Source organism: Ursus arctos, unplaced genomic scaffold (assembly GCF_023065955.2).
Source record: "Ursus arctos isolate Adak ecotype North America unplaced genomic scaffold, UrsArc2.0 scaffold_14, whole genome shotgun sequence".
In the NCBI taxonomy this organism is placed as follows: Eukaryota; Metazoa; Chordata; class Mammalia; order Carnivora; family Ursidae; genus Ursus; species Ursus arctos.
The window spans coordinates 63711551-63736402 of NW_026622808.1; the positions used below are offsets into that span (position 1 = coordinate 63711551).

The window sequence follows — 24852 nt, forward strand, 5'->3', positions numbered from 1 at the left end:
TCTCTATCTCTGTCGAATAAATAAAGAAAATCTTTAAAAAAAAAAAGGGCATAAGGAAAGTTTTCTGCATGCTAGAAATGATGGTTACATAACTGTATAAATTTGCCAAAACTGCAGCACCTGAGTCAGTTGGGCGTCTGACTCTTGATTTCCACTCAGGTCATGATCTTGGGGTCTTGGGATCTAGCCCCGATTCAGGCTTGTGCTCAATGCAGAGTCTGCTTGCGATTCTCTCTCCCTCTCCCTCTGCTCCTCCTCCAAGCTGTGTGCGTGCGTGGGTGCGCGTACATGCAAGGGCGTGCTCTCTCCCTCTCTCTAAAGAGATAAAATCTTTAAAAAAATTGCCAAAAACTAAAAACAAACATTGCCCAAACTTAATTGTCTATATCTTAAAAGAGAAAATTTTATTGTATGTAAATTATACCTCAAGAAACTTATTTTTTTAATTCAAAGATTTAAACAATCAATTTTTTAATAGATGTACACAAATAGAGACAGAACTGGCAGGACATTTGGCAAGAATACAAGTGGTTTTTATCTTGTTTTGGGCTCAGGCAGTACTGTGCTTTGTCATAAAGTCCCATAGCGTTTTAGAACCCCTCTTCTGAAAGGCCGCCTGTGCTTTCGTAAGTACCAGCTTGAGCAAAAGTGGAAAGACTAAAGCCCAGGGGCTGGAACACAACGTGCCTTAACTGCAACAGACCTCTCCTCCACTGTGGCACTTGGCCACAGGAGGGACCATTCCCCCACTTGGACTGGCCTCTGCCTCTCCTGAGGTCCTATGCTCTTTGGAATTTTCCTTTCACATAGCCCAGCCTCGTCAGAGGCTGCCCTCTCCTGTTCACTGCTGACAGCTAGTCAGTCTCCAAGTTCCTGGAAGAAAAGAACCTGATTTTCCCTGGGTTGAGAGGTCTCGGTGCCAAAAGACCATGGTCAGTCACTCAAGACTCACTTGTGAAACTCTGAATCTTAGGAGGAGGGATGTTTGGACCAATTCCAAACTTCTGGACTCCCCAGCCCAACTCAGCTTATGCCTAACTTCACAAGAGCAGCAGATAGCTTACTTAAATAAATTTAAAAAGGGACGCCTGGGTGCCTCAGTCAGTTAAGCATCTGCCTTTGGCTCGGGTCATGATCCCCAGGGTCCTGGGATCGAGTCCCACATCGGGCTCCTTGCTCAGTGGGGAGCCTTCTTCTCTCTCTGCCTGCCGCTCCTCCTGCTTGTACATTCTCTTTCTACAAATAAATAAAATCTTTTTTAAAAAATTTAAAAAGAAATTTAAAAAAAAGAAGGGGGCTCCTGGCTGACTCAATGGGTAGAGCATGCGAATCTTGATCTTGGGGTTGCGAACTCAAGCCCCACGCTGGGCGTTGGGTGTAGCGTTTACTTAAAAATAATTATAATAAAATGTTTTTCAAAAGGGGGGGCAGGTAAGCTGCAGCCTCTGCAAGTGTTGACCAGGAATAGCTTCTGTGCTGATATAAACATGGTACCTCCCTGCCGGAAGGCCTGCCCCATGGAGCCAGGGTAGCACTGAGCCAGGCCTCTGGCCTTAACTGCAAGAGCAGGAGAAGGCCAAGAATAGAAAGTATGTTTTTGCTAGCTCTGCAGCTCCTCCCACACATGGCTGCTGGTTTAGATCAGCTGCCAGCAATAACTTTACAGACTCTGGCTTTGGTAACACAGGACTTGGTATCTAATAAACCCAAAAAGGCTTTATATTCAGGGGCAGAAATGACATGGTTTTGAATCTGAGAGTCACACACTAAAGCACAGTCACCTACAAACTCAGCCTTTCATGCTTATCTCGTTTGAGTTGCTCTAGATAGAAAAATGCCAGGTCTCACTGATGAGGAACTAATATTCTTTGTGGCTAAGTAACAGCTCATTTTGAAATCCTGAAGTTGGTGGTGCTGAACATGAAAGATAAGCTTCTGGCGAGCGAGGGAACTCATTGACAGAGAGCGTGTTAATGGCCTGATGAGTCCTTTCCCACCTAAACACTTACAAGGTTGTAATAAAATGTAACACTGAGAAACAGGAAGAGTGCCTTAGTCCCACCCTGCCATTCAAAGCCCTTCTGATAGGCAGATTTATTGTGGAAATTGTCCTTTATCGTGTTGATTACATGGTCTGCTCAAGTCTCTGATTCAGCAGACATTAGTTCCAGAATCAAATTTTTTTCCATTGGTAGAAAAGGTCCTATTTCCTGTACCCCACATTTTGAAAAACGGTTTGACAATAGATTCCTCTCTTTGCTTAGACTTTTCCAACCTTCCAGACAGAACCCCACCCTGACCCCCAAAGAACACAGGCAAAGATGTATCCGCATAAATAATGTAATATCATACACTAGTGGGCTTGGCGGTTCCGTCGGGAGTATTAGAGCTGGGAGGCCAGGAGGTGGGGAGTGTGTGAAGACAGGTAGCTGAGGGGCAGACTTCGTGCCTAGCCTGCTGGTGACCTTTCATGGTCAGCTGAGCTACCCTGGACAGGAAGGAGCTAGGCCAGGCTAGGGACCCTTGGGTTTCCAGCCTTTCCCCCGGGAAGGCTGCTTCCTTCATGGTCCTGCGTGGGTGAGGAGGTGTGGCGAGGTAAGATGCTGTCTAGCTGCCAGCTTGAGGGTGCTACTAGCTGAGCTTGGGGGCCACAGTCTAGTCTTTGTCTGAGGAATGCCTCCAAGGACTGGAGCCTTCACGGCAGTATCTTCAGACAGGTCGGGATGAGTGAGCGGGCGGTGGCCTCAGGGGGCTGCCCTCCCTCTGTGGCATCCAGGAGCTGCTGCATATAACAGGAGGTGCCAAGCAGCACGTGGCCTGTGGTCTGCATGCTGAAGAGGGCCCAACGAAGAACTTCCCTGGGTGGAAGAAAAAGGCACTAGAGTCAAAACACAAAGAAAACCCCTCCCTGCATCCTCTAAATGTCTCCCCTCCATGCTACCGCCATAATTTCATAAACTGTGAAGTGGTGTGTCAACAGGACTGGATGCTGCCCTCCCTCAGCAAGTGGGAAAGGGTCTACAGGCATTGGCTGCCATCGTACTTTAATTGAGATGTCCATAACCTCGCTATTTTCTCATGCAAAGTTCAAGCTCATTTAATAAGACCTTTAATTTTTGTAATACTACTTTGGTCCAGCCACATTAATCACCATGCCATGGCGCTCTCCTTCATGACCTCTGTTCTAGATGCCGAGGCCTTTCCAAGTCATGTGTGGTCTAGCTAATTTTCAGGACGCTGGACATGAGGATCCCCGTGCCCAGTGTTGCAACGTACTGGGAACAGGACTTGGGTCAGACAGGCCAGAGTGCTAACCGGGTCTTCTCAGCTGTGTGAAGCTTGGCCAACTACTAGAGTTCTGAGCTTTTGCTTTCCCATCCGTCAAATACGATCATACCATTTTGATGCCTCACAGAGTTATGAGGTTGAAACAACATAAGATCGCTTCATTTGGAGCCCAATAGGTAGATGAGTAGGGCAAAACATGGGGCCAAGGGTAGCTGGTGGAATGCTTGACTACTTTAACCAAGTTCTCATCCAAATCTGTTTAAAAGAGATTAATGAAGGTCACTGGGGCTGTCTAGTCCTAGCGGGGGATCAGGGAGGGAAATACAAAAGGAAAAATAAAGACTTTCTGGCTGGTATTAAAACTTTCAAACTATTAACCTTTATTTGATACATGAACTTATGGTTGAGGTGCAGGGAGGCAGAAAGATGATTAGAACTATAAACATCTACACATGAACATTCTTTAAAATTTTATTTACTTGTTTTTTTAAAAGATTTATTTCTTTATTTTAGAGAGAGAAAGGCAGGGAGAGAGAGAGCATGAGTGGGAGAAAGGGCAGAGGGAGAGGGAGAGAGAGAATCTCCAGCAGACTCCCTGCTGATCTCACGGGGCTTGATCTCACAGCCCTGGGATCATGACCTGAACCCAAACCAAGAGTCGGATGCTTAACTGACTGAGCCACCCAGGTTCCCCTTCTTTAGAAATTTAAAGGCTCTATCTGAGAAGTATACCCATTTCTGAAATTACAAAACAGAGACTTAAAACCAGCTGTCTGGCCATAAATAGGAATGGAATTCTGATGCGTGCTACAACATGGATGAAACTTGAAAACATTATGCTCAGTGACCTAAACAAGTCACGAAAGGACAAGTACTGCATTAGGTATCTAGAACAGGCAAATTAACAGAGAAAGAAAGGAGCACACAGTTTACCAGGGGCTGGAAGAGGGGGGAGTGGAAAGTTAGTGTTTAATGGGGACAGAGTTTCAGTTCGAGATGGTGAAAAAGTTCTGGAAATTGATAGGGGTAACTGTTGCACAAGATTGTGAATGTATTTAAGGCACTGAACCATACACTTTAAAATGTTGAAATGGTAAATTTTACGTATGTTTTATTACAACAGCAGCAACAGAAATAATAAAATTAGCTGACACCACTAAGTCACCACACCTACTCCAGCTTGCTGTGTTTTTGATACCAACATGCCTACTGTGTTTAGGTCTGAGAGTCGTACTACCCCTAAATGCACTGAGTTTAAAGGCTGAAGCTTCTTGCTCTAGATTTTGAAATTTGTAAACTACCGGCAGCAAGCCCAGATCAAGAATGGGGCAAGATAGAGTATAGGAGGAATATGGGACCTCTAGCTACAGAACTAGGCTCAAGCCTGTGACTGGAAGTCATCTCTGGCAAGCAGAGCCACACACCTCAGGTCGCTCATCAGCCTTCGGCTCAGGTCATGATCCCAGCATCCTGGGATCGGGTCCTGAATCGGGCTCCTTAGCACGGAGCCTGCTTCTCCCTCTGCCTGCCCTGCCTGCCGCTCCCCCTGCTTGTGCTCTCTCTCTCCCAAATAAACAAATAAAATCTTAAAAAAAAGAACCCACACACAACTGATTTTTTTTTTAAAAAAAGCCAAGAAGTTTTGGTATACTCTAGGTACATATGTTCTGGCAGAACTCTGGGGACCCTGAGCAGGATTTCTCAAAAGACCTCTAAGAACAAGGATCAACTGCATCTTCATTCATTCTACAATGATTTGAATTACTGCTGTGTGCCAGCATTCATCAAGTTACTGGAGGCAACAGAAAGTTTTGCCATCGTGGACCTTGTTCTGACATCTTGTATATCTTGGATCTGTAGCTTACATCCTAGGACCAGGCACACGGTGGGTACTCAGTAGACACTAAATAAAGCAACTGGGGAGGAGTAGAATCTGTCGGATGGAACTGGCAAGAGGCCATGCTCCGCTAGTCCCTAGCTTTTTGGCTTTGCAGTAGTTGGATGTCTCTGCCTCCGTGACTGCATCCACCTGATAGGGTCAGAATTCACTAGAACACCAGTGGAGCAGCTGAAATTGAGAAACATCCCCATAACGGTACTTGTCTTATGATTTAACATATTCTCATGCTTCCTGTGTTACCGGATTAAACTTTCAAAAGTAAAGTAAAAAGTTTAAAAGAAGTTCATTAGATAGGGGCGCCTGGGTGGCACAGCGGTTAAGCGTCTGCCTTCGGCTCAAGGCGTGATCCCGGCGTTATGGGATCGAGCCCCACATCAGGCCCCTCTGCTATGAGCCTGCTTCTTCCTCTCCCACTCCCCCTGCTTGTGTTCCCTCTCTCACTGTCTTTCTCTATCTCTGTCAAATAAATAAATAAAATCTTTAAAAAAAAAAAGAAGTTCATTAGATAATACAAATGACTATTGTTCATAGACATGCAAATTAATTCCGTCTGTGGAAGGACAGTTATTTCATCCTTCCCACCCCATGGAAAAATCCAATTTTGTGTCTATGAATTTATCTCATTCTTTTTTCTTTTAAGATTTATTTATTTATGAGGGAGGGGAGAGGGGCAGAAGTAGAGGGAGAGAGAAAATCCCAAGTAGACTCCCCGGGCAGAGGGGAAAGCCTGACATGAGGCTCGATCCCATCACCCTGAGATCATGACCTGAGCTGAAACCAAGAGCTGGCCATTCAACGGACTGAGCCACCCAGGCGCCCCTTATCTCGGCATTCTCGATGGACCTGTATGTATTGGTGGGGTTTGCAATTCTCTGAACTGATTGTAACTTCTTTCTGGTTCTCTCCTTAATTAATGAGTTCAATAAAATCTTTGACACACGTTCACTTTTTAAAAGTTGATTAGAAGACTACTTAGGAAAACTTACTATTTTAGGTGGAAAAAAGTAGTTGTGGTAGTGGAAGGTAATTAGAAAAATAATGTTTCCCAGTTCCACCTGGAGGAGTACGTATATCCCTTTGGCATACACTAAAGCACTAATTCAGCCATGAAGTTCTAGACAAGTGCTCACTGTCATGCTTTGTCAGAATCAACACTAGTCCCAGGCCCAAGAAAGCTGAGGTCCATGTAAGCAGAAAGGGGCTCCCCCCTTGTTGAATACCCACCCTATCCCCAGCTAATCCCATTTCACTCACTTCATGATGCGCGTGGCCCGGTAGCAGTGCAGGTCGTAGGAAAGGGAATATGTGCCATACAGAGTGGCCTTCACATTCAGGCAACCAATGAAGTCCTGTGGGTTCATCTTGTATAGGTCAAAAGTTACGCGAGCCACATCAATCTTCTTGGCAGGCTTACGGGAGAGGGAAAGTTGGTACCTAGTACCCTGTATCAAGACAAGCCTGTGGTTGGCACCCACCGAAGGACTTCTCCCAGGCTCCCAATGTTCTCCCCACCACCCAGGTGGGAACTCACCTGTTCTGATGGGGGCTGCCATTTCTGCCCCTTCTGGAGGACCATGAACACCGTGTCATCTGCCAGGGCTTGGAAATACTCTTCGGTCTCTACAGTTGTACCATCTTCCTCCAGCACCAGAAAGAAGGGCTTGTCTGCCAGTATCAGGGTGTCCCGGACCTGAAGAATAAGGTCAGTGATGCTTCTGCCATCCCCATGCAGCCACAGGGCATGAGGAAGACCCATATTACATCATCTCAGCTGCCAGGGAAAGAGCAAGTAGATAAGGATCTATGGGAAATGGGACTGGAACCCAGGCTCCTGCTGTGGGATCACCATTCAAACATTCTATATTATGGTCCTTCTTGGTACCTGGATTCATGGTTATGTTCTGGAACAGTGCTGTCCAAAAAAAATATAACGGGACTCACATATGTAATTTTTTATTGAGATATAATTCACATGCCATAAAATTCACCCTTCTAAAGTATACAATTCAGTGTTTTTTACTACATTCACAAAGTTGTGCAACCATCGCAACTATCTGATTTCGGAACATTTTCATCATCCCAAAAGAAACCCATTACCCATTAGCTCTCATTTCCCATCCCCCAACCCATGGCAACCTCTACTGTCTGTCTCTATGGATTTGCCCATTCTGGACATTTCATATAAATGGAATCATACAATATGTGGTCTTTTTAGACCGACTTCTTTTCCTCAGTATGTTTTCAAATTTCATCTATGTTGTAACATGATTCATTTCTTTTTATGGCTGAATAATATTCTACTATATAGATACATCACATTTTTTAAAGATTTCATTTATTCATGGGAGAGAAAGAGCAAGCACAAGCAGGGGGAGTGGCAGGCAGAGGGAGAAGCAGGCTCCCCGTTGAGCTGGAAGCCCAACATGGGGCTCAATTCCAGGACCCTGGGATCATGACCTGAGCGGAAGGAAGATGCTTAACTGACTAAGCCACCCAGGCACCCCAATACACCATTTTCTTAATCCATTCATCAGTTGGCATAGACATTTGGGTTGTTTCCATTATAAGGTGATGTATTATGAATACTGCTGTTATGAGTATTCATGTACAAGTTTGTGAGTAAAATATGTTTTCAGTTTTCCTGGGTATATACCTAGGAGTGAAAATACTGAATACACAATTAACTGTATGTTTAACTTTTTGAGGAACTATAAAACTGTTTTCCAAAGCAGCTGCATTATTTTATGTGCCCATTAGCAATGAATTAAGATTCCAATTTCTTTATATCCTTATCAGCACTTGTTACTGTCTGCCTTTTATTTTAGCCATTCTAGTGGCTATGAACTAGTTTTGATTTGAATTTCCCTAATGACTAATGATGTTGAATATCTTTTCATATGTTACTAGCCATTTATATATTTTCTTTAGAGAAATGTTTATTCCAAATTCTTTACACATTTTTATTTATTTAATTTTATTTTTTAAAAGATTTTATTTATTTATTTGTCAGAGAGAGAGCACAAGCAGGGGGAGAGGTAGGCAGAAGTAGGCTCTTTGCCAAGCGAGGAGCCTAATGCAAGACTCGATCCCAGGACCCTGGGATCACAACCTGAGCCAAAGACAGATGCCCAACCGACTGAGCTACCTAGGCATCCTTCTTTACCCATATTTAATTGGGTTGTCTTTTTATTGTTGAGTTATAGGAGTTCTGTATGCTTTTTTTTTTTTTTTTTTAGATTTTATTCATTTATTTGACAGGGAGAGAGATAGCCAGCGAGAGACAGGGAACACAAGCAGGGGGAGTGGGAGAGGAAGAAGCAGGCTTCCAGCAGAGCAGGGAGCCTGATGCGGGGCTCAGTCCCAAGACCCTGGGATCACGCCCTGAGCCAAAGGCAGACGTTTAACCACTGAACCACCCAGGCGCCCCATCTGTATGTATTCTTGATACTAGATCCTTCTCATATATGAGATCTGCAAATAATTTCTCCCATTCTATAAGTTGTCATTTAATTTTTTTGATAACACATACAAAGTGTTTAATGTTGATGAAGTCTGATTTTCCCCCCTCCGATTGCTTGTGCTTTGATGCCATATCAAAGAAACCAAAGTCATGAAGACTAAGAATTTTATAGTTTTAGCTCTACATTTAGCTCTTTGATCCATTTTGACTTGATTTTGTTCATGGTGTGAGGTAGGGATGAAACTTTGTTATTTTGCATATGGATATTCCATTGTCCCAGCACCAATTATCGAAAAGACTGTTCTTTCTCCTGTCGAAAATCAGTTGACCATAGATACATGGGAAGTAATTCTGGACTTTCAGTTCTATTCTATTGATTTGTAATATCTCCCAAATTCACATATTGAAGTCCTAAGCCCCAGGATCTCAGAATCTGACTATATTTGGAGATAGGGTCTTTAAAAAGGTAATTAAATTAAAATGATGTCATTAAGATGGGCCCTAATCCAATATTACTAGTGTCCTTATAAGAAGGGGAGATTAGGACCAAGAAACATACCCAGAGGGAAGACCATGTAAACAAGAAGACAGCCACCTACAAGTCCAAGAGAGAGGTCTCGGAAGAAACCAACCCTGACAGCACCTTGATCTCAGACTTCCATCCTCCAGATTTGAGAGAACATAAATTTCTGTTGTTAAAGTATCAGTCTGTGGTACTTTGTTATGGAAGCCCTAGTAAACTAATAGAGCATGTCTATCCTTATGTCAATATCGTAGAGTTGATTACTATAGCTTTGTAGTAAGCTTTGGAATCAGGAATTGTAAGTTTCCAACTTTGTCTTTTTCCAAGATTGTTTTAGCTATTTTTGGTCCATTGTATTTCTATATAAATTTTAGCATCAGCTTGTCAATATCTATAAAAATAGTAGCTTGAATTTTGATGGGGATTGCATTGAATCTACAGATCAAATTGGGGAGTATCGCCATCTTAACAACATTAAGTGTTCCAATCCTTGAACACATTTGTCTATTATTTAGGTCTTCTTTAAGTCTTCAATCTAATTTATTTCACCAATGTCAATTTTCAATCTACAAGTCATATACTTTTGTTAAAGTTAATCTTAAATATTCTATTCTTACTGATGCTATAATGAATGGACTCATTAGTTTTTTTCCCCCTTAGGTAGGCTCCACATCCAGCATGGAACACAACATGGGGCCTGAATTCATGATCCTGAGATCAAGACCTGAGCTGAGATCAAGAATCAGACACTTAACCGATTGAGCCACTCAGGTGCCCCCTCATTTTCTTAATTTTATTTTTAGATTATTTATTGTCAATGTATAGAAATACAATTGATTTTTGTATATTGATCTTATATCTTGCAACCTTATATCATGCAACCTTGCTGAACCCATTTATTAGCTCTAATTGTGTGTGTGTGTTTGTGTGTGTGTGTGTTTGTTCTATAGGGTTTTCTATCTGCAAATAGGAATAGTTTTACCTCTTCCTTTCCAATCAGGGTGCCTTTTATTTTATTTTCTTGCGTGATTAGCTTGGCTAGAACCTCCAGCACCATGTTGTATAGAAGTGGCAAGAACAGATATTCTTATGTCGTTCTTGATTGTAAGGGGAAAGTTTTCAGAATTTCCCAATAAGTATGTTGTTAGCTGTGAGTTTTTCATAGATGCTCTGTATCACACATATATCACATATATATATATATATATCACATATATATCACACATATATAATTTAAAATTTTCTAATAGCCACATGATACTTGTAATATATTTAATTCCATCTAAAATATGATTTCAACAAAAAATCAGGATAAAAATTTATGATTTTACATTTTTTTCATATTAAGTCTTCAAAGTCCTGTATGTGATTTATACTTCAGCATATCTCAGTTTCAACTAGCCTCATTTCAAGAGTTCGGTAACCACATGTAACTAGTAACTACTGCACTGGATAGTGTAACTCTAGAGTTAAAGAGACCTGGGTTTGAAGTTTATCTCCCTTACATTATTATTCTGAATTTAGGAAAGTTATCTCATTTATCTGAACTTGTTTCGTCATCCAAAAAGTTGAGGCAAGTATAGTCTTAGTGTCCTCACAATGGCTAAATGCAAAAGTGTATGAGATGACAGCCTGGGTTTAAATCCCAGTGAATGAACTTGGCCTCTGCTTCTAGAAAATGAAAATAGTAGTAACTATCTCAAGGTTATGATTACAAGAAATGCTATAAGTTACCTGGGAGAGTATATCATCCATAATATGCATTTACTAAATTTACTGATTAAATATACTGATTAAAATGGAAGGAGATCCACGACCCATTCATGCTAGAGAGTGAAAAGTCAGGCAGTATACTACATAACCCCATTTAATTAAGTCGTATATAAGGATAAACTATTTAGGACATTCACAACCACATCATTAGCTATCTTGGGATAGTAGAATTCTCACTTTACTTTTCTTGCTTGGATTCACTAGAGAACATGTGTTTCTGCTTAAAATCCTTCAATAAAGTTCTGGGATCCGCAACATACCGATAGCAATGAACACAACTAACTCCCAGATCTTGGCTTCTGAATACCATTCTCCCCTAAAATGAAGCAGATCTCCTTAGGAAAAATAGCCAATTCAAGGGCTAGGGCAGGTAAAGTACAAGATGAGCTTGCCATACCTCGTTGTGATTGAAAGTCAGAAAGCATTGAAGAATGATAGGGACATGGGAAAAGGACAGAAATTGGGCTGAAGGGAGTCCCACTGGCTAAATCTTGGACCATTTGACCATCAATAAATAATCTGTTACCATCCTCATATCCCATTAAAATAGGAATATTTGAATCCCTTCTGATATAAGTAAATGAAGAAATTGAAAGTTGGATGCAGAATGAGATGTATATTTAATACAAAGTACTGCTCTAGAAAATAATTAATACAAAGGGAAAAACAGTAACTTTACATAAGGAAGCCTAAATATACCTCCTTATTCAGATAATCAAAGTTAAACAGTAACGTGACAAATCAAAATTATATGCAATTTTGCAGTGACAGCCCATTTTTATCATATTCCTGCCAGATATATAGGCTGAAATGGGGAAATAAGCAATCCCAAACTGAAGAACAGTAAACAAAACAACAGGCTTATAATATTCAAAACAGTCAAGGCCATGAAAGTTAAGGAAAATTGATGAACTGTTCCAGATTGGAGGAAACTAAAGAGACACACAATTAAATAAAATACTCAATCCTGATCTGAATCTGTTTGCTATTAAGGACATTATTGGGATGATTAGTAACACCTGAATGGAGTCTCAGGACTAAACTGAAGTCATGTGACATTGTATGTTTTCCAATGATGGTTGTATTTCAATTATATAGGAGAATATTCTTGTTTGTAGAAAAGACACACTGAAGTATTGAAGAACGAGAAGCGTCAGGTTGGCAACTTACTCTCAAGTGATTTAGGAAGTCTTGTATTGTTCTTGTAACTTTTGTTAGTTTGAGATTCTTTCAAAATTAATTTTTAAAAAAATCCTCCAAAGACTTACTGTGGTCTTTTAAAATGAAACCCCTCTATTCTTTGCCATGGCCAATAAGGGACTAAAAATCTGGTCAATGCCAACTGTATCACCTTGCCCTTCTCCCCTCCCTCTCTCTGCTCCTTTCCTTATATTGCCAAACTTGGAAAAGCAGTCTACATAGGTTGATGTATGTTCGATCAGTAAGACTTAACTTCTAACCTGGGTTCCATGCTGGAAAGATGAACCCTCACTGTTGTTCCTGTCTGCATCCTTTGGAGTTAGGACTCTAACTTGGGGTCCCCAAACTCAGTGATTAGAGTCTCCTGAAGAACCTGCTAAAAATGACAGTTCCTGAGCCTCACTCACGATCTCATCAGTCCCAGGGCGTGCAGGCTCGGAAGTCATGTGCAGCAAGTCCATTTTGGTACAGGAGGTGGTCCTCAGACCTTAAGTGAAAAGCACTAGTAAGTCTAGACTCAAGTGTGAAAGAGACCTTTTGATTCAGGGCATAAGAAATTGGTGTGTCCCAGCCACAAGCCTCACAAGAGAGGGGAAATGGACTCCCATGAAGAACAGACCTAATTCACAGAAACAGGGAAGGGACTCTGGAATAGAGGCTTAGGTCAGCTATGATTTCTATATGTTAAACTCTAGAATCTAGTAATCAGAAGCCTAATCTAAATGTATGATCTGTGCCAGGCAACTGGGCTTGCCTAGGAGCAGGGGTCCCATCGCCTGGAGCTGGTAACATAATGGGGCAGTGAAGCACAAGATTAATACAGAGCCAGATTAGATGAGGCTATAGGAGAGGCAGTGGGAGAGAGGGAGCATGGAAATGGGGAAGGGTGTCATTCTTGCCTGCTGTTAACTGCTATCCACGAGAGCCTTTGGTTTCCTGCTCTGGAAGCTTACCTGATCAATAATTTGAAGAAAGTCTTCTACAGCGATTAACAAAGCTTTCCACGGAAAGCCAGTGTAGGAGATGGATTGAAGACCTGCCCTGACTGAAGGGAGGAGATGGGGAAGAGAATCTCTAAAATCTTGCCTATTTCCCCAACTTCCAGGTGTGTGTGCGATGGAAAAGGGAACCTAAGGGTCCTTCCAATAAGAAAAATATACTCCGAAAATGCCGCTGGCCTACTGTTAGTATAGGATGGCAATATTCTGCCTTCCTCCTTTCACTAATCTATTGGACAGCACTCCAGGCAGGCACTACCAACTCATTAGAGTTGGCATCAGAAAGGAAATCTTTTCACCATCTAACTCATGAACTCCATCCCAGCTGAACTCCCCGCTCATGACCTAGAGGACAGAGGCAGCTGGCAGGGCCAGCTCTTAGCCATGGTCCCGGTGGTTGGGCTGTGCTGAGGGCAGTCCTGTCCCTCACCTTGTTCAGGAGGTCCTTGAGACTGTGCGCCATGATGCCCTTCCGCACACTCCGGTCAGCAGTGGTTACTCTCCAGGGCCGGGCCTTGGGGGCCTCTGGGCTGGTCTCCGACAAGAGCTGCTGGGTCACCACCGAAGTGCTCACTGCCACATGCCTAGGAACAATTGGAGCGCTGGAATGAGCTGTCTGCTGCCTCCCAGCCCTTACTGCACTGCAGGGAACTAAGTCCCCTACCCCTGTAGGTTGAGCCTATCATATTTCTCCTCCTCTACCACCCACCAGGCCTGCTCTAAGTCTTACTAGTCTTACTCAAAGGCCTGCTAGATCAGTACATCTCAAACATTAGTGAACATATATGTCCTCTGGGGATCTGAATCTGATTCAGTAGGTCTGGGTGGAGTCTGGGATTCTGTATGTCTAATAAGTTTCGAAGTGGCATTGACGCTGCTCGTTGACGCTGACCATGATGAGTAGCAAGGTGATAGGGGACCCATCCCACATCCCCCCAATACCACTTTCCTCTCTTGGCCTCTCTCTTCCCACCTGTAAAGTGAAATGAAGTGGCAAAGGGCCCTGGGTTTTTGAGTCAGACCCAAGCCTGAATCCTGGCTCCACTACCCATTTGCTAGGTGATTGAGAGCACCCACTTTGTGCCTCAGTGCCCCCATCTATTAATTTGGTATAATAATCCCCACTTCCCAAAGTTGTGATCAGGTTTAAATGAGATCAAGAATGGGGGTGCCTGGGTGGTGCAGTTGATAAAGTGTCCGACTCTTGATTTCAGTTCAGGTCATGATCTCAGGGTCGTGAGATTGAGCCCTGCTTTGGGCTCTGCACTGAGTGTGGAGCCTGCTTAAGATCTCTCTCCCTCTCTCTGCCCCTGCCCCCCGCTCAAGCACTCTGCTCTCTCTCTCTCTAACTAAAAAAAAAAAAAAAAAAGTGCAAAATCTTGGGTCCCACTCCAGACCTACTAAATCAGCATCTGCGTTTAACAAGATGTCCAGGTGACTTATGAGCCCACTGAAGTTTGAAAAGGTCTGCCTTACAGCTCACAAGTAGTTCTTCTTTGCTTCCACCCTTGGCTCTCCTCACCTGGACAAGGACTTGGGGTAGAGAAGGCTGAGGGACTTCATGGCATATTCCATCCTTGTCACCTGGGTAGTGTTGGACCTGGGAAGGAAGCAGAAAAGCTAGTTAGGGTAGGAATAGAAGGCTCCCTCTTACTCATAATTTGGCACAGTGCAGCCCCACCCCCATCCAGCTAACCTCCACTCTGGTCTCTCCTCTCAACTCCCACACACACTTTTCCAGCCCTTCTCCTGTCCAATCCCACGCATGCCGACTGGGACCAAGCTGGCAACCCCCTCAGGACCCAGGCTCAATCCCACTCAGCAGCTGCTCTTCCCTCCCCAGGACTACTCACTCCATGTTTCTCTGACTCTGGCTCTGGTCACACTGATCAGGGATCCCCAGTTGGGACTGAAGAGGCCCTGCCTGATTGGGTCCTGTCCCTGGGGGCAGAGTCCACTTTATGCTGGCAGGAGGTGAGTCACACCACCCCCCTCTTCTGGAGAGTGTTTCTTCACCTATAGCCCAGAGACCTTACAGGCCAGGCTCACATGGGTCAGGCAGCTCAGTCCACGCAGGCTCTCTCCTGCATCCTCGTACAATCCAGACCCCTTCTGAGGCTTCCCACTGGCCAAAGGGACTTTCAGTGGTGACGGATATTGGAGATGTTCTATATCCTTTCTCCCCAGTACCAGAACTGCTAGCTTCATGGGGCTACTGAGCACTTGAAATGTGGCTAGTACAACTGGATTTTTAACTTTGTTTCATGTTAACTAATTTAAATTGAAACAGCCACTGTAGCTTATGGCTACTGGCCACCATCCTGAACGCAGAAATCTAGCTGGTAGCCCTGGGCTCACCTGGCGCTTTCTCTCCTTAAACTCTCTGCATCAGCTCTTGCGTGCTCCAAACCTTTGCCCACCACCTGCGGTATCCTCCTCCAGCTCAGGGCTAAACATATGCAGCCCTGAAGCCCCAATTTCACTAGTTTCCGCTCTTTAGAAGGCCTGTTTATTTATTTATTTACTGATGAGAAAAGTTTTATATAGACAACACAGACTGGACAAGAATACTATAAATGTGGGAAGTTGAGGTTCTGGAAAACCTTTTTATTTATTTGTTTGTTTGCTTGTTTGTTTATAAGATTTTATTTATTTATTCAACAGAGAGAGCAAGAGAGGGAACACAAGCAGGGGGAAGCTGGAGAGGGAGAAGCAGCCTCCCCACCGAGCTGGGAGCCCCACATGGGGCTCGATCCCAGGACGCTGGGATCATGACCTGAGCCAAAGGCAGACGCCCAACAACTGAGCCACCCAGGCACCCCTGGAAAGCCTTTTTAGATGGCTACACAGTCCCCCCTTCATCTTGCCCTTCCTACTTCCAAGCCAAGTGTGCCTCAGTTCTTGTTTCTGACTTGGCCCCACCAATCCTTGGGTGCCTCACCCTGAGATAGTCTCTCTATTCCCGGTGCAGAAAGGGCCTGGAACAGGGTAAGGGGCTCAGAGAGTGGTCATGAAACAAGGAACCCCCTTACCAGTCAGGTAAAATCACTCTTTCCTTCTAACAACTTGGGGGATTTCCTCTGCCAGCCTATCTGTGAACTCCCCCACTTAGCACTACCCAAATCCTCCTGTCTCAGCCTCACTCCTTACTCCCCATGCCAAGCCCACCTCATCTGCTCTCCAGTAGCACCCCCCCAAATCCCCCCAAAAACACTTACCTCCCCCTTCCAGCCTCCGGTGAGGTAACTCCGGTAAGATACTGCCCAGCACAGCACAGCCCACCCTCCATTTTATTTCCAGCTCCCAGGGAAGCCCCTCCCCTGGCCTTCAGCCCCAGCTGGGGAAAAGAGCATGGGGAGTGTGTAGCTCTCACCCTTGGGACTTCAGGCCAGCCTAACTTCCAGAAAAGGCCTGAAAGGAGGGGAAGAGGCATGTTTTGAAAGCTTCGGGACAGGGTATGACTCGGGACTTGATATCAGGCACAGAGGGCACAGAAAATAGGCACATGTGGGTTGTGGTCCCAGCTCCACTTGAGTTCACTGAGTGTAGACAAGCTGCCTCACTTCTGTGAGCCCCAGTTTTTCTCACCCTTATAACAGCGATAATGATTCCTGCGTTAGGGGATTGAGGTGGGGATTTGTGATAATAAAAGTAAAGGACTTTGCAACAAAGACAATTCATAGATGGAAGTGAATACGGGTGTTATAATATAATTATTTAATAGTAGTAGAGACTAAGCCTAGCTGAAATGTGTAGTGGTTAGTAGTGTAAGGTCTTACCCTTGACCCAGCAATCCTACTCCTGTATATATTATCCAAGAGAAATGAAAACATATGTCCACACCAGAACTTACACACAAGTGTTCGTAGTGTTATTCACAATAGCTAAAAGACAGAAACAACACAAATGTTCATCAATTGGTGAATGGATTTTTAAAATGTGACATATCCATAAATGGAATATTATTTGTCAATAGAAAGGATTACATGCTACTACATGGATAAGCTTTGAAAGCATGCAAAGTGAAAGAAGCCAGTCACAAAAGATCACATACGTATTTGTATGATTCCAGTTATATGAAATGTCCAGAACAGGCAAAACTATAATAAAGACATAAAATAAATTAGCAGTTTCTTAGAGTTGGGGAGGAAGAGGGGATGGGGAATGATTCTAATGGGGGTGATGGGGTTTCTTTTAGGAGAGACAAAAATGTTCTAATCACTTAATCACAGTCCATTTTGGCGATGGTTGTACAACTCTGAAAATATACTAAAAACCATTGACTCGATCACTAGTGGTATATGAATTATATCTCCATAAAGCTGTAATTTGTTTATTTCTACTTTTACAAGTGATCCATAAAGCTGTTTAAAAAAAAAAAAAAAGAGTCCAAGCTCATCCTTTTTCAGCTCAAGGTGTTTCACACTGTGTATCATCACCTGGAGAGCTTGTTAACATTCAGATTGCTGGGCCCCATCCCAGAGTTTCCGACTCAGTATGACTCAGTATGACAGAGCCTAAGAAACCATTTCTAACAGGTTCCTACGTGATCTTGAAGGTGTGACCACTCAGGAACACCACTCCGAGGGCTAGAGGGCTAGCACTGGCTGAGTGAGGTAACTCTTCTAAGCTTCAGTTGGATCTGACAAATAGGGATTAAAAATAGCTCCTACCCCACTGGGTTGTCATGAAGGTTGAATGAGATAATCATAAAATGTACCTGCTGCAGAATTTAGTGCATCCTTGGACCTCAAGAAATCACTATTGTTATTGTTATTATTATTATTATTATTATTATTATTATTATTATTATTATTTTAAAGGTTTACTTCTTTATTTATTTGAGAGAGAGAGAGCACCCATGTGAGCAAGAGAGTGAGGGGAAAGGCAAAGGGAGAGGGAGAGAGGGAGACTGCCCACTGAGTGCAGAGCCCCATCCCAGGAACCAGAGACCACGACCTGAACTGAAATCAAGAGTCGGACACCGAACCAAGCCACCCAGGTGCCCCTATTATTAATATCTAAATCCCTCCCTGGAGAAGGTCCCAGACAGCCATCATTCAACAAATATTTATTAGGCACTTATTATGTGCCAGCCCTCCCAGGGGCTGAGAATACAGCAGTAAAGAAGACAGCCTTGCCCCACACTTCAAGGAGCTGACATTCCTAGGGTAGAGGGGAACTCAGATCTTGTACAAATATGCAAATAAACAAAAGGATTTCAGATAATGATGTTGTAGGAAGAAAACCAAACAGTGGTATGATAATAAATGGCTAGTGAGCTACATTGGCTTATGGGTTTAGGCAAGGCCTCAAAGGAGGTGAGCTTTGAGCTAAATCCTACTGCTGAGAAGCCAATCTTTTGAAGTCCTGGGGGAACATTCAAGGCAAAGGAAACATCAGTGCAAAGGATCTGGGATAAGAATGAGCAAGGTGAGGAGACAGGAACACAAGTCATTAAACTTGAAGGCAGTCCAAGAGTGAGAAGAGAAATACAAACAAATACTTCAGAGAAGAAGTTCTGGGGAACAGGTGGGGCCCCTCCCTTGACCATTCATGCCTCAAATATTTATTGAACGTCTAACATGTGATTGTGCGTCAATGGGTGACTCAGAAGCAGTCTGGCCCTGACGAACTCCCAGGGCATCATGGGAAGCAGACACAGATTTAAAAAAAAAGATAACTGCAAGCTAAAGCCGAAGATATCCTCCTCGGGGTGGAGGATGGCTCCGTGAACCTGAGGATTCTTCACAGTACTTAGGAGAAGAGGATGGTTTTGAACCCGTTGGGATTTACTTATTCAACAAGCATTTTCTTGAGCATTTACAGTATGCCAGGCACTATGGGCTGTGGGGGACATGGATGACTCAGTTCTTGTCGCTGACCGGGGACCTTACATTCTAGTGGGAGAGGCAGATGTCTGGGCACGGTTCTCAAACTCTGAAGTACCTAGAAATCATTTGAGATACCTTGGAGTGGAGGACTCTAGCTATGACTCAAAATTGAGAAGCCATAAACAAAAGATTATGTATTCAACTACATTTGAAAAGTATTCTGGGGGCACCTGGGTGGCTCAGTTGGTTAAGCGTCTGACTCTTGATCTCAGCTCAGGTCTTGATCTCAGGGTTGTGAGTTCAAGCCCCACACTGGGCTCCATACTGGGCAGGGAGCCTAATTTAAAAAAAAAAAAAGTATTCTGCATGTTCAGCTTGTCATACCTGAGCAGAGTCGAATGACGTACAAAAAGAAAGGTATATTGCAACTAAAAAAGGCAAGATGCCGATCTCCTCCCTCCCTTTCTCCTCCACTTTCCCTCCTTTCCTCCCTCTCTTTCTGTGTCTCTATCTCTCTCTGTGTGGGTCTCTATCTCTGTCTTTTTCTCCCTCATTCTCATTCTCTTCTGTCTCCTCTACATATAAACTAAGACCAACAACACGGTAGAAAAATGGGCAAAGGATATGAACATAGTTCAGGGAAATGAAATACAAGTAATCCTTAAACATATGAAAAGACATTTAATCCCACTTATAGAAATAAAAAAAAAGAAATAGAAATACAACATAAAACTACGCAGAGATGTGATTCTTTACCCATCAGACTAGCAAATGTTGTTGGTAAAGCTGTGGGAAAGCAAGGAGTCAGACACACCCACATATTGTTGGTGAGAATGTAATTGATCTAACCTCTGTGGAAGGCAATGTGTCCAAGATCTATAAAAATTACAGACACCATATATTCTTTGACCCAGCAGTACCATTTCTGGGATTCCAGACTATAGATCTTGCCCATGAATGAAATGATATATATACAAGGTTATTAACTGAAGCTACGTTTGTAATAGCAAAATACTGGAAATTATCCAAATGTCCTACAAGAGAGAGCATTAAATAAATTATCTTATATTCATATAATGGAATAACCCTAGGAAGCCAAAAAAAAAAATTGAGGATGTTCTTTATGTACGGACCTGGGGAAAATCTCCAAGATATTTTGTTACGTGGAAACAAAAAGCAAGGTCTTTAGTAGTGTGTATAATACAGTACCCTCTGTATTTAAGAAAGGATAAAATGAGGGCTTCAGAGGGGAAGGGAGTGGGGGAATGGGATAGACTGGTGATGGGTAGTAAGGAGGGCACGTATTGCATGGTGCACTGGGTGTTATACGCAACTAATGATGAATCATCGAACTTTACATCAGAAACCAGGGATGTACTGTATGGTGACTAACATAATATAATAAAAAACATTAAAATAAAAAAAAGAAAGAAAGGATAAAATAAGAATATAAGTTTACATGTGCTTGTATGTGCTTAAAGAAACTCTGGAAATACATACAATTACATTAAAAACCCACAAAGTGTTTCCTTGGTTGGGTGGCGTCGGGTGGACTGGGTTGAGACCTGGGAAGAGGGGGAGCGGAGTTGAGAGGAGGAATTTTCACCGTATATATTTTTTTAAATTGGAGAACTTTATTTTGATACAATTTGCTTCATCGTAATCTTTTATTTTATACATATTTTATTTTGTACATTCAAGCACTTCATTCTGAGATGGGTTCCCCAGGCTGCCAAGGACGTCCATGGCACAAAAGCAGTTACACATCACTGCTCTGGGGGTGCCTGGCCGGCTCAATCAGTACAGAATGTAACTCTGGATCTTGGGGTTGTGAGTCCAAGCCCCATGTTGGGCATGGAGCCTACTTAAAAAAACAAAACAAACAAAAACAAATTGCTGCTGTAAATGATCACACCTTTCCGTTATTGCCCTTCCCTTGTGACCATTTGCATTTTAAATTAACAGCTTTGGGGCACCTAGGTGGCTCTGGAGATTAGGCGGTTAAGTGTCTGCCTTCAGCTCAGGTCATGATCCCGGAGTTCTGGGATCAAGCCCCGCGTCAGGCTCCCTGCTCAGTGGGGAGCCTGCTTCTCCCTCTGCCCCTCTCCCAGCTCATGCTTGCTCTCTCTCTCTCTCTTTCTCTCAAAAAAATAAAGTCTTGAAAAAATAAAATAACAGCTTTGTTGAGCTATAATTCCCATATGATTAAATTTGCCCTTTTAAGATGTACAGTTCAATGGTTTTTAGTATATTCACAAAGTTGTCCAATGATCATTACTATGTAATTGTAGAATATTTTTATCACCCTCAAAAAGAAACTGCATACCTATTACAATTACTCCGTATTTCCTCCTGTCAACCACTACTCTACTTTTGGTCTTTGTGGCTTTGTCCATTCTGGATATTTCATATAAATGGAATCATACAATACAGAGTCCTTTATGACTAGCTTTTCACGTAGCATAATATCACCCATGCAGTAGTATGTATCCTTCTTCATTGCCAAATAATATTCCATTTATGGAGATGCCACATTTTTTATCCATTCATCAGTTGATGAATATAGGGTTGTTTCCACTTTTTGACTATTATAAGTAATGCTGCTATGAACATTTGTGTACAAATTTTTGAAAAGATTTTATTTATTTATTTGTCAGAGAGGGAGAGAGCACAAGCAGGGGGAGTGGCAGTCAGAAGGAGAGAGAGGAGCAGACTTTCCACCGAGCAGGGAGCCCAACTCGGGGCTGGATCCCAGGACCTGATCACGACCTGAGCGGAAGGCAGATGCTGAGCCACCCGACTGAGCCACCCAGGCACCCCATATGGGTTTTTTAAAAAAGATTTATTTATTTATTTTAGAGAGAGAGAGTGCACGCACAAGTGGGGGAGGGTCAGAAGGAGAGGGAGAGAGAATCCTCCAGCAGACTCCCACACGAGGGCTCCATCCCAGGACCCTGAGATCATGACCTGAGCCAAAATCAAGAGCTGGCCGCTTAACTGACTGAGTCACCTAGGTAACCCCAGAAATATACGCTTTTATTTTTAGTTATTTTTTAAACAATAATTTATTGCTCTTCCTTTCCAAAGCTTTGTGAATTTACAAAGGAAAAAAAGGATCAGAGTTTACAGACTGCTCAGTTCAGGCTAAGAATGCCGAGAGGTGAGAGCCTGGAGCACCGTGACCACTGGGTGTTCACCAGCAGATGTGCACGGACATCTGCAACAAGCTCCCCACATTTGCTTAGTGCCTTCAGAGATGCTGCTTTCCTTGCACAGCATCCTCAGGACATACGTGGGTCATTAGTCAAGTCACTGGAATGGTACAGAGGTTTTTTGGATTTGGTTTTGGTTTTTTGCCCTCCTGCTATAAAATGAAATTTTCAGTTCAATTCTGAAAAATAAATTGGTCAATAAATCCATTTCATTCTGCTCTCCTTTACAAAAAGCTTCCTCTTCAACCCAATACCTTTCCAGCTGCATTTTCTTTTCTGCTATCAGAGCGTGCAGTTGCTGCCATTGGCCTTCTCTCTGTTTTGCTATAGATATGAGCAAGTTCTGAGCACCAGTGGCCTTCATCCTCTCATTTTTTTTTGGCTTCTTTTGCAAGTTGGTCCACAGCTCAGTTAAACCACCAACTATTTTCTGAAACTGGCCAGTTTTGTCCACAGAGTCCTTGCACTCTTCCTTGAGCTCTGCAGTCTGCTGGGTAATCTCCGGGTCCAACACGCGCAGCTTGTCCAGCTCATCAAAGTGCAGCCCTGCTTCACCCAGGATGTCCGTGGCCATAGCTGCCAATCCCCTGTGGCAGTGCGCTGCTGCAGGGGCTGATTAAGGCAGCAGCTTCTTGACGGGGTCAGCCGCATCTTACCTCACCCACTGGCCTCGGGTGCTGCCACTGAAATATATGCCTTTAATAAGAATCCTAGGTGATTAAAAAAAAAAAAAACCTTGGACGATTCTATCACAGATGGTCTTAAACCAGGCTTAACAAACACTGCAACTTACTGAGCCGGTGATTTTTGCTGGAGTAATAAGATGGATTCCAAAGGGTCCGCAGAATTTCCAGAGGGCAAGAAAAGGTGTTCTCGAGAGTGTAGGAGAGGAGACGGGTACAGGCTTACTTTCCTTCACCGTGCTTCACTTCGTCGTGCTTCACTTTACTGAGCTCTACAGATATTGCATTTTTCATGCATTGAAGGCTCGTGGCAACTCTACATTGAGCAAGTCTATCGGTGCCATTTTTCTGGGAGCATTTGCTCACTTCGTTGGTGATCTGTGATCAGTGATCTTTGACGTTGCTATTGTCATTGCTTGGTGGCACCATGAACCATACCTATATAAGACAGAGAATTTCATTGACAAACGTGTGTTTTGTGACTGCCCACAAAATGGCCATTTCTCTCCCCATCTCCCTCCTTCTCCTCAGGCCTCCATATTTCCTAAGACACAACAGTATTGAAATTAGGCTAATTAATAATCCTACAATGGCCTGTAAGTGTCGAAGTGAAAGGAAGAATCACAAGTCTCCCACTTTAAATTAAAAGCTAAAAATGATTCAGCTTAGTGAGGAACGTGTGTTGAAAGTTGAGACAGAGGGCGCCTGGTGGCTCAGTCAGTTAAGCGGCTGCCTTAGGCTCAGGTCCTGGTCCCAGGGTCCTGGGATCGAGTCTCACATCAGGCCCCCTGCTCCATGTGCAACCTGGTTCTCCTTCTCCACTGCTTGTGTGCTCTCATTCTCCCCCTCTCTCTCTCAAATAAATAAAATCTTAAAAAATAAACCACATATACATAAAAAAAAAAAGTTGAGACAGGCAAAAGCTAGGCCTCTTGCACCAAACAGCCAAATTGTGGGTGCAAAGGAAAGTTCTTGGAGGAAAGTAAAAGTGCTACTTCGGTGAATACACGAATGATAAGAAAGTGAAGCAGTCTTACTGCTGATATAGGGAAAGTTCTAGTAGTCTGGATAAAAGATCAGACCAGCCACAACTTTTCCTTAAGCCAAAGCCTAATGGAGAGCAAGGCCCTAACTCTCTTCAGTTCTGTGAAGGCTGAGAGAGGTGAGCAAGCTGTCTGAAGCTAGCAGAGGTGGTTCATGAGGCTTAAGGAATCTCTGTAACACCAAAGTGCAAGATAAAGCAGCAAATAGAAGCTGCAGCAAGTTATCCAGATCTAGCTAAGATCATTAATGAAGGTGGCTACACTAAACAACAGATTTTCAGTGTAGATGAAACAGCCTTCTACTGGAAGAAGATGCCATCTAGGACTTTCAGAGCTAGAGAGAATTCAATGCCTGACTTCAGAGCTTCAAAGGACAAGCTGATGCTCTTGTTAGGGACTGATGTAGCTGGTGACTTGAAGTTGAAGCCAGTGCTCATTTGCCATTCCAAAAGTCCCAGGGCCCTTACAAGGTATACTAAATCTACTTTGTGGTCTATACGGGGAATAGTAAATCCTGGTTGATAGCATGTCTATTTATAATGTGGTTTACTGAGTATTTTAAGCCCATTGTTGAGACCTACTGCTTAGAAAAAAAGATTCCTTTCCAAATGTTACTGCTCATTGAGAATGCACCTGGTCACCCAAGAGCCTGCTAGAGATGTATAATGAGATTAATGTTGTTTTCATGCCTGCTAACTCTACATCCATTCTGCAGCCCTTGGATCAGTCATTTCAACTTTTAAATCTTATTATTTAAGAAATACAATTTTCTTTTCTTTTTAAAAAAGATTTTATTTATTTATTTATTTATTTGAGAGTAAGAGAGAGAGTGTGTGTGTGTGTGTGTGTGTGCGCGCGTGCGCGCGCACAAGTTGGGGGGAGGGGCAGAGGAAGAAGCAGACTCCCCGCTGAGCAGGGAGCCCAAGGTGGGGCTTGAT

General features: G+C 43.2%; 1 protein-coding gene and 1 pseudogene across 3 annotated transcripts; both read right to left on the bottom strand.

Moving 5' to 3' along the window:
- Positions 1 to 381: 381 nt before the first annotated feature.
- CIDEC (cell death inducing DFFA like effector c) lies at positions 382 to 16549 on the bottom strand. 3 transcript variants are annotated; one of them, XM_026501332.4, is made up of 6 exons: positions 16361 to 16549; positions 14665 to 14742; positions 13573 to 13726; positions 6720 to 6878; positions 6443 to 6630; positions 382 to 2858 (listed from the first exon to the last, which is right to left on the bottom strand). In XM_026501332.4, exons 1-6 carry the CDS (start codon positions 16429 to 16431, stop codon positions 2696 to 2698), a joined length of 813 nt encoding a protein of 270 aa, XP_026357117.2. In that variant the 5' UTR covers positions 16432 to 16549; the 3' UTR covers positions 382 to 2695. The 3 variants fall into 3 exon arrangements, with proteins under 3 accessions (XP_026357117.2, XP_057167907.1, XP_057167908.1); XM_057311924.1 differs by having other exon boundaries at positions 382 to 3543; positions 16361 to 16475; XM_057311925.1 differs by lacking the exon at positions 16361 to 16549 and adding an exon at positions 14996 to 15048.
- A 5881-nt stretch (positions 16550 to 22430) lies between these two features.
- LOC113256565 (intraflagellar transport protein 20 homolog) lies at positions 22431 to 22762 on the bottom strand (annotated as a pseudogene).
- Positions 22763 to 24852: the final 2090 nt, after the last annotated feature.

Bases quoted from the DNA above. Each gene is read 5' to 3' on its own strand.
- CIDEC (XM_026501332.4), bottom strand. From the start codon at position 16,431: ATGGAGGGTGGGCTGTGCTGTGCTGGGCAGTATCTTACCGGAGTTACC. The intron at 6,879-13,572 runs GTGAGGGACAGG...CTTATTCTTCAG, and splicing joins TCAAGGACCTCCTGAACAAG to GTCCGGGACACCCTGATACT. The intron at 2,859-6,442 runs GTGAGTGAAATG...TCTTCCACCCAG, and splicing joins CGGGCCACGCGCATCATGAA to GGAAGTTCTTCGTTGGGCCC.